We start from the raw sequence: 12,626 nt of genomic DNA on the forward strand, positions 1-12,626 counted from the left end.
AATAGAAAAGTGCAACCTGTGGTACATGAACACACAAACACAGCTTGCCAAATATGGCTTCAATGCTGTACAGTGTAGCTAGGCAACTACTACCACTTCAAAGCCCTCACTGCTTTGTGTTCTTATGTCTGCTGTGTCAGAACAGAGATGTAAGATACCCAAGAAAACTCAAAAACCAGAAGATTTTTTACAACAAAGCTCTCAAACTGGTATAACGATGTAAACAGGGGAAATAAAGCAGGGAAGGGATACCCTGATCAGCACTCAATCTGCCTAATACTGTGTAGGTCCCTATTATGCCAGAACAGCTCTGAGGCCTTTGGAGCTTGAACATGGCATCATTGTATCTTATGACTGCATGGCATTGGTGATATTGGAGTGTTTGGGTGCTGCTGTGGTATTAGGCCACTGTGCCTCATACTTTTATATGCAACAGATGTTTGATAGCATCATTGTCTGTAGAGTTTGGAAACAGGCTCACTGTCCAGAGGTATTTCTTATATTCTCGAGATGGTTTTCTGATATGTTTTTTGCTTTCTGTTGGAGGACATTAAGGTACAGCCATTTTTGTTGATCTGCAACAGTGTTAGGTGGGTGGTAAATAGCAGTAAAAGTAATAACCACATAAATACCAGGGAAAAGATGTCCCTGTAAAATTCAGGGTTATGGCTATAAGCCTGGTCCTCTGATTAGTGCTGATGGTTCTCACTATGGGCCTCCTGCATGACCTCATCAGAACCTCAAATGTCCCTATTCTTGAGAACAGCTGCAGCCTGAGGGGCTGGTACTTTGGGAATCCTGAAAATGCAATGCTGGGGGAGACGCTGCCTGTGCTGCAACCAAGAGGCCTTGGCAGATGACAGAGGTGTCAAGGAAATCCTTTTTCCTTTGTCATTAGGGTGGGGAGCCCAAGCCAGCATGCCCGCCCCACAAGAACCATTAGCCCCATGGCTTTCCCAGTAGCCTATATTCCCACTTTCTGGAACTGGAGGACATTGTCGGATGTAACAAATATTTCTTCCCACATAGTGGTATCTGGTTTAGCTATCTTACCCTCTTCTGAAGGGATGTTGATCTTAGCAGCTGTGTGCTTGCACATGTCCTGTATGTTGCGCTATAAGGTAGACAGCGATGGAGGTTTAGTTGGTAGTGAGGGAGTTGGAAATTATAGTTAGAAGACAGGAGTTCTGAATCAGCTGACTCATCTCCATCATTGTTAGCGTCGCTTCCCAGGATAGCTCTAATAGAGAAAAGCCCTCACATCGTCAGTCTGCCACCAGCGATGGGAAAGAATTAGCTACTGGCTCAGAGTGTGCTTCTGCATAAAAGTCCTTAGGTATTAGCACTTTTCCCTGTGGCAAAGCTGCCTCACACACCAAAGGGACACTGCCCTGCAGGTTAGCCTGGTGAGCGAGCCTGCAGTGGCACAATTTGTGTCATAAAGGAATACAATGGATACAGATTTGGGGGGAGGTCAAGGCAGCCTCAGCAGTCTACACATGCCACACAACCTGGGTGTGTATCTCTTGTTGCTGCAGAGAGACAGATTTCCAACTTCACTCAGGTTGTTAGCCATAGACATGCTGGTGGGCCTGACAATCGGCTAAACAGCCACCAAACTAATGTGCAGGGAAGAATACTGCTGTTCTTTGGGTAGCGCAGACTAAAAAGTAGTGCTACTTATTTTATACAGTATTGCTACCTAATAGGGTACGGCTAGAGCCGTTAGCTTAGTACCCAAAGAACAGCTGCCAACAGGCTTCCGTGAGAAGAGAGAAGAGGTTTTTGAATGACATCTCACGCTATGTCACACCCCATTATGTGGGTGTCACTGAGAAAGCCTATAGCAGGTGGCGTAATAGTATTTCAGCTTCTGATGAGGTCAGGGAGGAAGCATTACCCCATAGTCATGAAACAAATGCGATGAAAGAGAATACTGCATTGTAGAGAGAGCATCCATCATATTCACTTCACGGGTCACAGTTTTAATGTTGTGCCTGTATAAAATTGTTGCTTTAATTTAAACAAATGGGAAATTACCATTTACCATTATCCACTATATCCATTGCTACGAACCCTCACCTGTTCTTATCTGTGTTGTCCGTCTCCTCCACCTCATCAGCACTGCAAGTGGCACTAGAGTCACTGTCTCCATGGGAGCAAGTTTTGGCCGCATGGTCCTTCTTGGAGTTCTTGTTGGAGCTCTTGACTTCCTCCGTGCCTGCAGTGGGAGGTTTTGTATCTGTGGCATCACTGGGCGGTGTTGGCTGCAGCTGGTCTCTGTTGGGCTCCCCTGTTTCAGTCTTAATCTCCTGTTTAATGGAATCTGCATCTTCCTTGACTGCAGGTTTCTCATCCCCTGCCTGACTTGTGTCTGCGAGGTCCTCCTTCTTGTCGCCAGTGTTTGAGCTGCCCTTTGCCTTGCTTGAGGCTTCCTCCTTAGCCTTGCTGTCCTCAGACGAGTGCGGCGAGGGCAGGCTCTCCGTGTCAGAGCTGTTATTGGCTCCACCTGGCAGGGACACAGGGTTCGAAAGGAAACAAATTAGAGGTTTGTACTACAAATGTTTTATCTCCTTCACCTTTTTTCTTCCATTTTTCCTCTTATCTCTTTCTGCTAAAGAAGATTTTTCGCAGTGCCAGTCTTCTGCCTAATCAGGTTTCACTGTACAATAAGGGGAAAACAAAACCAATTGGAATGATGGATGAAAGCCCCCAGGACTTCAGTGCTCTATTGAGGAAGTACAGTCTACGCAGTACACTTCTGTCAACAAACTACAGCAACGTTTCATGATCATTTTCCCATTTGTAAACCATGATTCTTTAAGCCAACGTGAGCTGCTCAAACACTTTTTTCTGTCATATGAAACGATGCCACTTTATAAAGTTTGTGTAGAATAAAATGCAATTTAAAAAAAACAACTCTGGCATAAATTCTACATTTACAACCATTAATAACTAAACTGTAAGAGAGTTATTAAGTCTATGTATGCAATCTAGTTTGTAGTTCGGCTGTAGTTGTCCTGAACATTCAATGCAATACAAACAACTTTGTAGACAAAATAGAAGGCTTAAAATCAAGGCATAAGGATTGATATACCTTCTCCATCCTCGGGGGCTTCTTCTTCATTGCAGCTGGCTCCTGAACCCTCCATCTCCTCCTCCTCTGCTGGATATGGGGCATTAGTTTCCTCATTCTGTGAGGCTTTGCCTCTACGACGGGCCTTTCGTTCCTTCTCCTGGGTGAAAATAAGCCCAAAAAAAAAAAAAAAAACTCAACAGAAGCAATCTTACAGTATAACATTACACAAAGTATAAAATTCATTTTATTTTTTTTAAAGGCTTGCGGATGTCATTTTGATTACCGATTTCATTTTATGCTGCTGCAGAATTTCATCCAGTTTCTGCCTCTTCTTGTAGTTGAAGTAGAAGTTCTTGCACTGTGACACGGTCTTTGATCCCACCATCTTGGCGATGGCGGACCAATTCCTACCATACTGGAGAAGGCCTAGAATTAACAGATGGACAGGCAGAGGGATTAGGATAGACATACAGAGACAGACGTGTGGATGTGGCCCTTGATGATCTGCTATTCTCTCTGCAGCTGTAAAAGATGTAAGCTGTGCAAAGTGCACTGCTTGTGACGATTGTAAATTTAATGGTTATTTTGGCTTATATACTATCAACGCCATCTCTAATCTCTTCAAGTGTACAGCGTTGCCATTGTAAATCAATAGCCAGGAACATCCGTCTCTATACAGCTGTCTAAACTGCGGCACAGCCTGGGAGTTTTACCCACAGTGTAACATAGACACTGTTCCACTCTGCCAGGAGCACCATGGCTTATTAACATAGATTTCCAAAGTACAGACAGAGAGTGAAAGAAAGAGAGAGACTGATAAAGCAAAAAGGAGAGGGACGTGCTAGTGGTAGGTAAACCGCCAGTCAAACCAATGACATCACTAACTCACTCCACTGGGGTCACTGTGTGTCATATTCTAACTGACTTTGATGTGACCCACTTCCAAGAAACCCAAGTCCTTTACTCAGTCAAGCACATGATTGGGCCTTACACAAGAGTCTACAGGCACCCGCTGGGCCAGGGCTGTGATAGATCAACCTGTCATGAAACACACAAGAATGTAGGGACGCACACATAAAGTGTGTATATGTGCTATAGTAAGATATGCAGAGAGCATTCAGTGCATAAAGACAAGTAAATGAATGAAATACAGATAGCATAGAATCTGCTCCAGCGCCCCCCTCCCAGAGTCTGCTGTTAGCTAAAAGGCAGCTCATTAACAGTGTGTTGTAAGAGGCTTAGCTTACACCACCCACTTGTTTCCTGTGCCAGCCTGACAGGTCCTGGCAACAGGACAGCTCTCAAAAGGTTGCTGGGGGCTGGTGGGTGGGAGGGGTGTTATTAACAGGCACAGAGCCAACACGTCTTGGGATAACCTTGGCCATGGGTTCAGAGGTCTCTGCATCTCATCGCTTAATGGAGGTAGTAGGACGACACGCAGAGCTGCGAGCCAAAGGAGAGGAAAGGACAGCTGTTTACAGCCCCATCAGTTCAGCTCTCATAATAATCTGAAAGCCTGAATCTGATACCAACACTGGATTGAGTAGTTAGTGATAAGACTATTACTAAGTAATATCTGCAATAAAAACTGATCTATTAGTTGTTTACAAGTCTCATTTCCTGGAAATGTTTCATAAGACTTTGTGTACAGAGATACTTATAACACTGATATTACGACACATAAAATGCCACCTAAATATGAAAAAGTTTTTTTTTTTAAACTGCACAGTCGTGTTTCACTCGCACAATAGTTGCAATTGTATTAACATTAGCACCTACATAAGTGCTGTGTCACACATACAGTGTGTAAATGTAATTTAAAAAAAAAAATCTCTAGCTAAAAGGGCTAGCAAAGCTATGAATCATGCAGAAAAAGTGGAAAGACCTATAATATTCACTGTTCGGCTGAGAATTTATTAATACTATTATAAAAAGAGCTGCCATAACAAGCTTGGGTGATCTTCATGTCTGAGCTTCTGGAGTCTAAAAGTGGCAGCGCACCTTGAAACTGTTAAAGTGGAAGAGGTTTTTCAGCTGAAATATTCATTGCTGCCACCAAAGGTATTGCTAGAAAAGCTTCTCCCAGGAAGAAAAGACTGGTTGGCCTGACTCGCTCCATGAGGACTGAGACACGTGACTGCTGATACCTAATAACCTTTTAAAGTCGGTGGGTGGGAGGGGGTGGACTGCCCTACAAGTCATACACCCTCGAAACTGATAAGAGTACACACAAAAATATATGCCTTCACACCAACCATGAAACAACGGTGGCATAAGAATAAGCACATTTATAGAAGTTAGATTAACTCTTCGCAGCATGCAGTGAAGCTGAAGTGCTAAAGAGTTCAATTTATTTACTGAAGGTCAAAGGTCACTTTGTGATGACCTCTAGCTATATCCAGTTTGATCCGCCACACGCAAGCACACAAACCACACAAAGCACAATCCCAATAAGTTATAGTTGGCTCAGGGCCTCAGTTGCTCAGAGCAACACACATGTAGCATACATCCAATCAGCTGTAAGAATACTGAAACAGGTGGTAGCCTCACACCCAATCAGGACATCGTATTTTCTTTAGCTCCTCCCAGATAAAGTCCAATCAACACCTGGTGCGGCCAGAAAGTGGTTATTCCTGTCTGTCACATGCCTGTCGCTCTGGTCGTCGTCTCGTGCCCCTGCTCTGGATAACGCTATCAGACGGTCTGATCTCTCGAGGGCCAGCAGGGAAGCTGTTCAGGGCTGGGCCTTCCGGATCCAGAGCAGAGGAGATGAAAACAGCTCAGTCTCAGTGTTCTTCTTGCCAGCTGGCTCGATACATGAGCCGGTGTCAGGTTGACATACTCTAAACCAGCACATGCTCCTGGCCTCTCCCCTCCTTTTCCCTCTCCCTCTGTCCTCCCTGTGCTTCGGTGAGTGCTGCTCTGTTCTTCTCAGTCGCTCCTCTCCCCAATGGCGGTCGTCTGGGAAGACTTCCACAGGAAAGTGGGACTGTGGGGCGGTTCTATGTGCTCAGCCTCTCTCTCCTCATCTGATCTCTCCTCTATCTCTCTTTTTTTCCCTCCCTCCCTCTTTCCGTCGGTCTGTCCCTCCCCCTACCTCACTCTGCCAGCAGGCACCGCGGCATGCACATACACACACATGCACACACAACCGCATGAGTGAGTACAAACTCTCTCTCTCTCTCGTTAATACTCTAGCACACAGACACAAACATACACTCGGGCAGTCCAAGAGTAAACAGAGAGGGAGGGGGGGGGGGGGGGGGGGGGGGGGGGAGAGGGAGAGAGAGAGAGAGAGAGAAGCCTGGTGAAAGCGAGGAAACACAGAGAAAGCAGAGCCACTGAGCCAGAGAGACAATGGAGAAAGGGAAAGGATATAGAAGTGGAGAGTAAGCACAGAGAGAAGAGTGGGGGCAGCAGGGGTGAGAGAGGGAGTTGATGTTGATACCATGAGAAAGCATAAAGGCTTTCACATTTTTCCTGACTGACCTGCTTTTCATCTTGAATGTGACCTCTCTAGTTTATAACAACACACAGTGAGAGGAGAGAGAAAGTGAGTGGGGGAAAGAGGCGCTTGCCAAATCTTCCACAGCTCTTGCCAATCTGGGCTGTTGCCATCTTCCCAACCGAGAGACAGAACGAGAGAGAGTTGGAGCAACGGCGGAGGAGAAAGGGAGAAAAGATAATATGGCATTCTCTACCTGCTGCTCCTTTAAATGGGTTCTTCCAGCATGCAGAGCTGGGCCTATTATCCAGCTGCCTGGCTGCCCGCACCCAAGCGAAGCCTGGCAGATTAGCACACTTACATAAATGCTGGCCAAGACTGGTACGCACTCCAGCACACACAGGCATAGCCTTTGCTACACATTACTTGCATGTGCCCACATTCACGTAGGCGTAGGGTGGTGGGTTTAAGACAGAGTTACAAAGCCTGCTCATCTCTTGTTTGAGGTGCCAATCTTTGACTGGGGAAGACAAGGGCGATCCATCTCCAAGTGTGGCCATGCCATCCTCGAAGGCACTGCTGGCTGGCACTGCCACGCAGGAATGGTGAGGCCCAGCCAGACACTATAAATGCCATTATTCAGATCTGGTTAGCTCAAAGGGATAAACACATTAGCATCGGGACACCTAAACCTCTTTAAAACATATACATGTCAAGCACCTGCTGCGGAAAAGCACCTTGACAAGCTTATTCAAAACTAAAGCGCAACTGAGGAAATGGGAGGACGGAGGTTGTGATCTTGGAATGTCTGAATTCTTGGAAAGGGAATCCCTTTTGACAGGTGTGGGGGTTGTTGCTAGAACTGATGATAAAACAACCTCCTCCTCCTCAGCCCTTGGTACTGTAGCTGGGGTTCTGTGGTTACATAAGCCCTTCACAGAAGCACCGCTCCCACAGAGCTGCCAGGCTAATCCTCTTGGATGGAGTGCCCCACTAATCCTACAGCAGGAGAATGGAACTGAAGACATTAACCAGGATTACTACACAGGACCGTGTTCGAGCCAGGCTAGTGCCAGTTATCACAAAATAACCTCTTAACACACAAACCTGCACAAACACCCAAGTAGCAATTTGCAGGAGACGGGACACAAAGCACAAAGCAGGTGCAGACTAAATGGGATTTTAATATCACACTGGAGCTTCTGATAGTTGTTTGCAAGGCACCTCATCTGCTGTTCAAAACATTCAAAAACAGGCCTGCCAGTCGCACAAAGCACAATGACACATCACCTATAAATTACCACAAAGCAGCCGCCTTGTGAAACCCAGTGAATCATGTGCAGAAGACCTAGCACTACAAAGAGGTAGTTGATCAACTTTGCCCACTATTTTAGAAGTTATCGAAAAAGGATACATTTATTGTGAAGAGTAAAGAAAGATCTTTATATGCAATGTCACTGCCAACACACACACACACTCACCTTTTCTTGCAATATGTAAATGTGTCTTTAAAGCATAGTAAACATTACTGCAGGTAAACGGCTCATTGAATCAGCAAATGAGGGTAATGTACTGCATATTAAAAAAACGAAACCAAAAAAAAAAAAAAAAAAAAAAAACAACTTTAAAAGCATACTCAGAGAGTGCAGGTGCAAGGAAAACTGACAGAATGTCAGTGACCTTTATGAATCAGCCAGTAATCTTCAGTGAGAGACAATAAACAGCCGCATTCGTTAATGACTGCCGTATTCGCAGGGGTTGGTTGATAAGGGGTAGACTTTACAGCCTCCTTGATAAAATACAGGCTTGCCTTGACCCAGAGACACAGGGAAACGGCTCCAAAAAGCAGCAGACTCCGTTCAGGCAGACTGACATACACATGCATAGACATAACCTAGCAGCACGTGGTGGTTGCTACCACACCAACAGGAAGTCACAGCCACATCACTTGTCTATGCTTTCGAACAGTGCTTGAAGCTGATAAGTATTCTTTGCGTTGACGAGTTTATTATAATACATAAAACATGCAATAAAGCTACTTCACATGAGAAAAGAAAGGTGTCTTACCTTTTTTGGCAGTTTCCATCTCTTCTTCAGTCCAGCGAGAGCTCTCATTCATTTCAAGATTGGCTGTTAAAATTTTTTTTTTAAAAAGACAAAAAAAAAAAAAAAAGACAAAAAAGGAGAACCACCAAGTTAGAGAAGGCGGGAGGAGGTGGAGGGGGGAGTGGGGAGTTGTCACTATGTCTGTTAGGGAGTGACTGACGAGAAGAAAGACAGAGAGAAATTAAAGAAGAAAAAAAGAATAAGAGGGGGAGGGAGGCTTGAGTTGCTTGCTAGTGAAGCACTGCAGCATGGGTCGCTAGGGACTGTTTGTTTTAGATGGTGGAAGCAGGAAATCCAAGGAGAGAAGTCAGTTAATGATTATAGACATAACAACTGGCTTCTTTTGCTGCACAGGCCATAAGCCAGGCTGTCCCTGGCCTTCCATGACAGGACAGCGCAGCAGTAGTCTGTGCTCACGTGTCCTCTATATGGACCTGTGAAGGGCACATTGCGCCAGCTAGCACTTCTGCTAGCAAGGGAGCAAACAGTGGCAGGGGTGTGGCCGCTGACTGAGAGCCCCTACAGCCCGAGTCACCAGGGGATTCTTTGTGACTACACCTGCAGCATGTATGCACAAATGCTGAAACATCAAAAATGCCATCCTAGCCTGAAGCTAGTTTGTCTGTGTGTGCACAGCTTACACACCATCTGTTAGAACATGAAACAGAGCTAAGCAGGGGGACAGTGCTGACACACAGTCCTTTATTAATAGTTCATCTTTTGCCAATAGGATTTTGTGTGCGTACCTAATGCTGCCACATTTTACACCCATTACGATTTCTTTTTTTTATGGTGTTTGAGTGACAGTCAGGCAAAAGTAATGAGTTTAAGACTGAATAAGACAACACGAATAACAGACAAAGGATCAACAGTGCACTCTTGTGGTACGGGACCAAAGACCACAACTAGATCAAAGGTGACCAAACTCAGTGCTGAGTGATGATGGCAAATATTTATCTGTAAAGATTCTCTCTTGTTCAATTGCTGTTAACAAATGCACACAATTTATTCCTGCATGCCATCTTAATCTTTTACATCCAGTTAAAAATTATAGGGTTAATTTAGAATGATTTTGTAATAAAGTATGTCTTTACATCTGTATATAAGTCCAATAGCAATTTTATCATGCTGTTTACCTACATTGTTTTCTAAGGCTACAGAGTTCAGCGTGGCTTAAGTCATATGATAATTTGTTTTTTTTTAACACTGAAAGAAGAGAGAGGAGAAATCTGCACCAATTTGCTGCAATGCAAGAGATACTGACCGAGCTCATTGTTGAGTGGCGGTGCTGAGGTCTCCTCTGCTTCGCTGGTCATAGAGCGGGTTATACGGCCCTTGCGGCGTCCCTGGCTATTGGCTGTTCGTCGACCCTTGATAGCCACGGGAGGCTCTTTGTCCTCTGCATCTTCTCCAGAGGTGTCGTCCCTGTATTTGGAAAATGTCAACAGAGTCAGCAAGAGAATGCACCGGGTTGCTGAATGGTCGGGTCTATTAAACGGGACATTAATTTCTGGGCAGCACTGTGAGGCACTGATAATAGTCTTTTAAAGAAAAAAACAAAACAAAACAAAGGTAGGGTGGGGGGTATGATTCAACAGCATAATGGCTTCAGTCTGAAACTGAAATCAAGTGTTTTATTGCAGAAGAACAGACTACAAGCATGATCTGTGGTGAGTTTTGTGCAGGCAAAGTTCATCACAAAATGATGACTCAAGATTTAAAAAAAATGGTTCCAAATATTCATCAGGGATATAAATTTTATTTAATATTTATTGGGACTATAATAATTTCTGAAAAAAAAATGCAAATGATAGGATGCAAATATTGAACAAACACATTTCAATACTACAACGCTAAAAAACAGCAGGACCAAGAAAAAGCATCTCACTGAAGTAACACTGGGAAATTGTGGTACATTATTCAATATGTGGACAGAGAAGCAGGTAAATGAAACTAATGGACTGTTTTCTGATATGCAAAAATAATGACCTTATATGCCTGATGCAATTACTTGCGTGGGTATACTGTCCCAATCCTGGACACGGACATGTTTGTCCAAATGAGGATGGGCTAGGGCTGTTCGATATAACGATACATATCGGATGACGATATAAAAACGTCTATCGTTTCATTTTACGCTATCGTTTGTTTCGTGGGTCGCAAAATAAACTGTTTACAACAATATTTTTTCATCGTTTTGATGGTCACTGCAGTGGCTATATTCATTTCTTAAAGTTCTCTCTTTCTCTTATATTTTATATAACCACACTACGGACGGACAAGCGCCTGTTTTTATGCGTTGTCGTTAGCAACGACGACGGTAACACCATGGCGTGTCCGCTTGTTTATGTTCCACATAAACCTTTCACAATAAAGCCAAAGATCCTGTTGAGAATCACGTGAAAGAGCAGATTATTTCCGGATGAGAAATAAAAAAAAAGAGTCGCCAGGTGCTAAAAAAATAAACCTTAGACTCAAACGTTAGAACAGGCTTTGCCCCGCACCACGCTGTGTAATAAATACTCAAAGTAAATAACAAAGAAAATGGCGGCCATTACAACTTATGTCTAAAAATGTATAGTTTCACGCATCTGTTAGAACACTTGACTACAGTTACATGACGCGCAGCTGGAAACACTTCCCGCAAGTCGAGCTGCCCGAGATTCACAGAATTTACAGAAAATATTACATTTTTGTGATTTATGTCGTTATCGGACGATAGATGTCTTATATCGGGATATGAGATTTTGGTCATATCACACAGCCCTAGGATGGGCAAAAATACCTCAGAATGAAACAAACTTCAAATCAAAAATTTGAACGTGTATGCAGACGCTGCTTTTTCCATTCTTTTTATTTCCAGGATAATTTATTGAGTGTCTGCACAATGGCATGCCAGGAGACAGCCACTGAATTTGAACCTTCTGCTCCTCCATTCATCTTCCCCCAGCTCCATTAATCTTGCTGAGGGGAGCTGGTGGCACACTAAATATAGGCAAGCCAGCTGTGCCAGGGGTGACAGGCAGGCAGCGGGGTGTGCTGGGAGTCACGGAGTCCCCTGGCCTCGCCTCAGAGCAGGCGGGCACCCGGCAACGCTTCATCATCATCATCCTCCTGCAGTCTGACACATCTGCAAATATGACCTACCATTGCTTGAAACTGCTAGAGTGTACACTCTCAGCTGACAACATAATATAGTGCCTAAATACACACGCAGAGGGATGGATTTATCTAATAATTTTCAGGCAACAGAATGCAATGAAATTCCTACCGTTTCTGCCTCATTCAGTGGCACCGTGCCTAAAAACACCCCCTCCTTCAACACTGCACCCAGCTAGGTTAATTACACGGCTTATTTTCCTCACCAAAAACAACTCAGACTAACAAAATAAGCACAGAGTTTTAAAAATGAGACTTTGTGCTATTTGCAAAGGGATGAACGTAAACAGGAAAACAGCTGCTCTACTAGGGAGAGCAAATGGAAGCTCAAAATTGCTGTAGGTGGAAAGTCTGGCTGGAGGTGAGGGAGAAAGAGCTCAAGGGTTACAGAATGATTGCATTTCCAGATCAACTCCCAATAGCCAAAAATTACCCCAACTCCATTTCCTGCATCCTGACATGGAACAATTCGAAAAATTGCGACTTGGAGAAAAAGATCAAGTAAGAAAAATTACTCCAGCTGTATGGGTTCACCCACTCAACTCCATCTTTTCTTTGAGCTGTCAGTGTGCTCTCAAATTTAAAGCTCCCAGTGCTAAAAGCTTGCTTGGATAGTTTTGACTTCTTTTTTTTTTTTTTTAATTAATGGCAACTCACTTCATTCCATCTTCCTTGTCTTCAGTGTCATTTTTCTCTTCATCCCGCTCTGCCTCCTTCTCTTTCTCCTCCTTCTCCTTGTCTTCCTGGCTGTTCCGGTTCACTTGTTGTTGCTGCTGCTGCTGCTGCTGCTGACCGTGCTGTGAGGAAAAAACACAACAATGAGGTGCCGTATTACAA

At 44.2% G+C, this 12,626-nt stretch overlaps 1 protein-coding gene across 5 annotated transcripts in view; it reads right to left on the reverse strand.

The window, feature by feature from the left end:
* Positions 1-12,626, reverse strand: part of ncor2 (nuclear receptor corepressor 2) — a 91,662-nt gene that overhangs the window by 22,319 nt on the left and 56,717 nt on the right. For all 5 annotated transcript variants that reach the window (XM_085474800.1, XM_085474799.1, XM_085474798.1 and 2 more), the window contains 6 exons: positions 12,447-12,586; positions 9,895-10,055; positions 8,592-8,654; positions 3,363-3,505; positions 3,098-3,236; positions 2,083-2,509 (listed from right to left, as the gene is read on the reverse strand). In XM_085474800.1, coding sequence (XP_085330926.1) covers positions 2,083-2,509; positions 3,098-3,236; positions 3,363-3,505; positions 8,592-8,654; positions 9,895-10,055; positions 12,447-12,586 — 1,073 coding nt within the window. The remainder of the gene's footprint in view (positions 1-2,082; positions 2,510-3,097; positions 3,237-3,362; positions 3,506-8,591; positions 8,655-9,894; positions 10,056-12,446; positions 12,587-12,626) is intronic.

Source organism: Copadichromis virginalis, linkage group LG12 (genome assembly GCF_057382275.1).
Source record: "Copadichromis virginalis isolate Kocher_CV1m ecotype Utaka linkage group LG12, C_Virginalis_male_GT1.1, whole genome shotgun sequence".
Lineage (NCBI taxonomy): Eukaryota > Metazoa > Chordata > Actinopteri > Cichliformes > Cichlidae > Copadichromis > Copadichromis virginalis.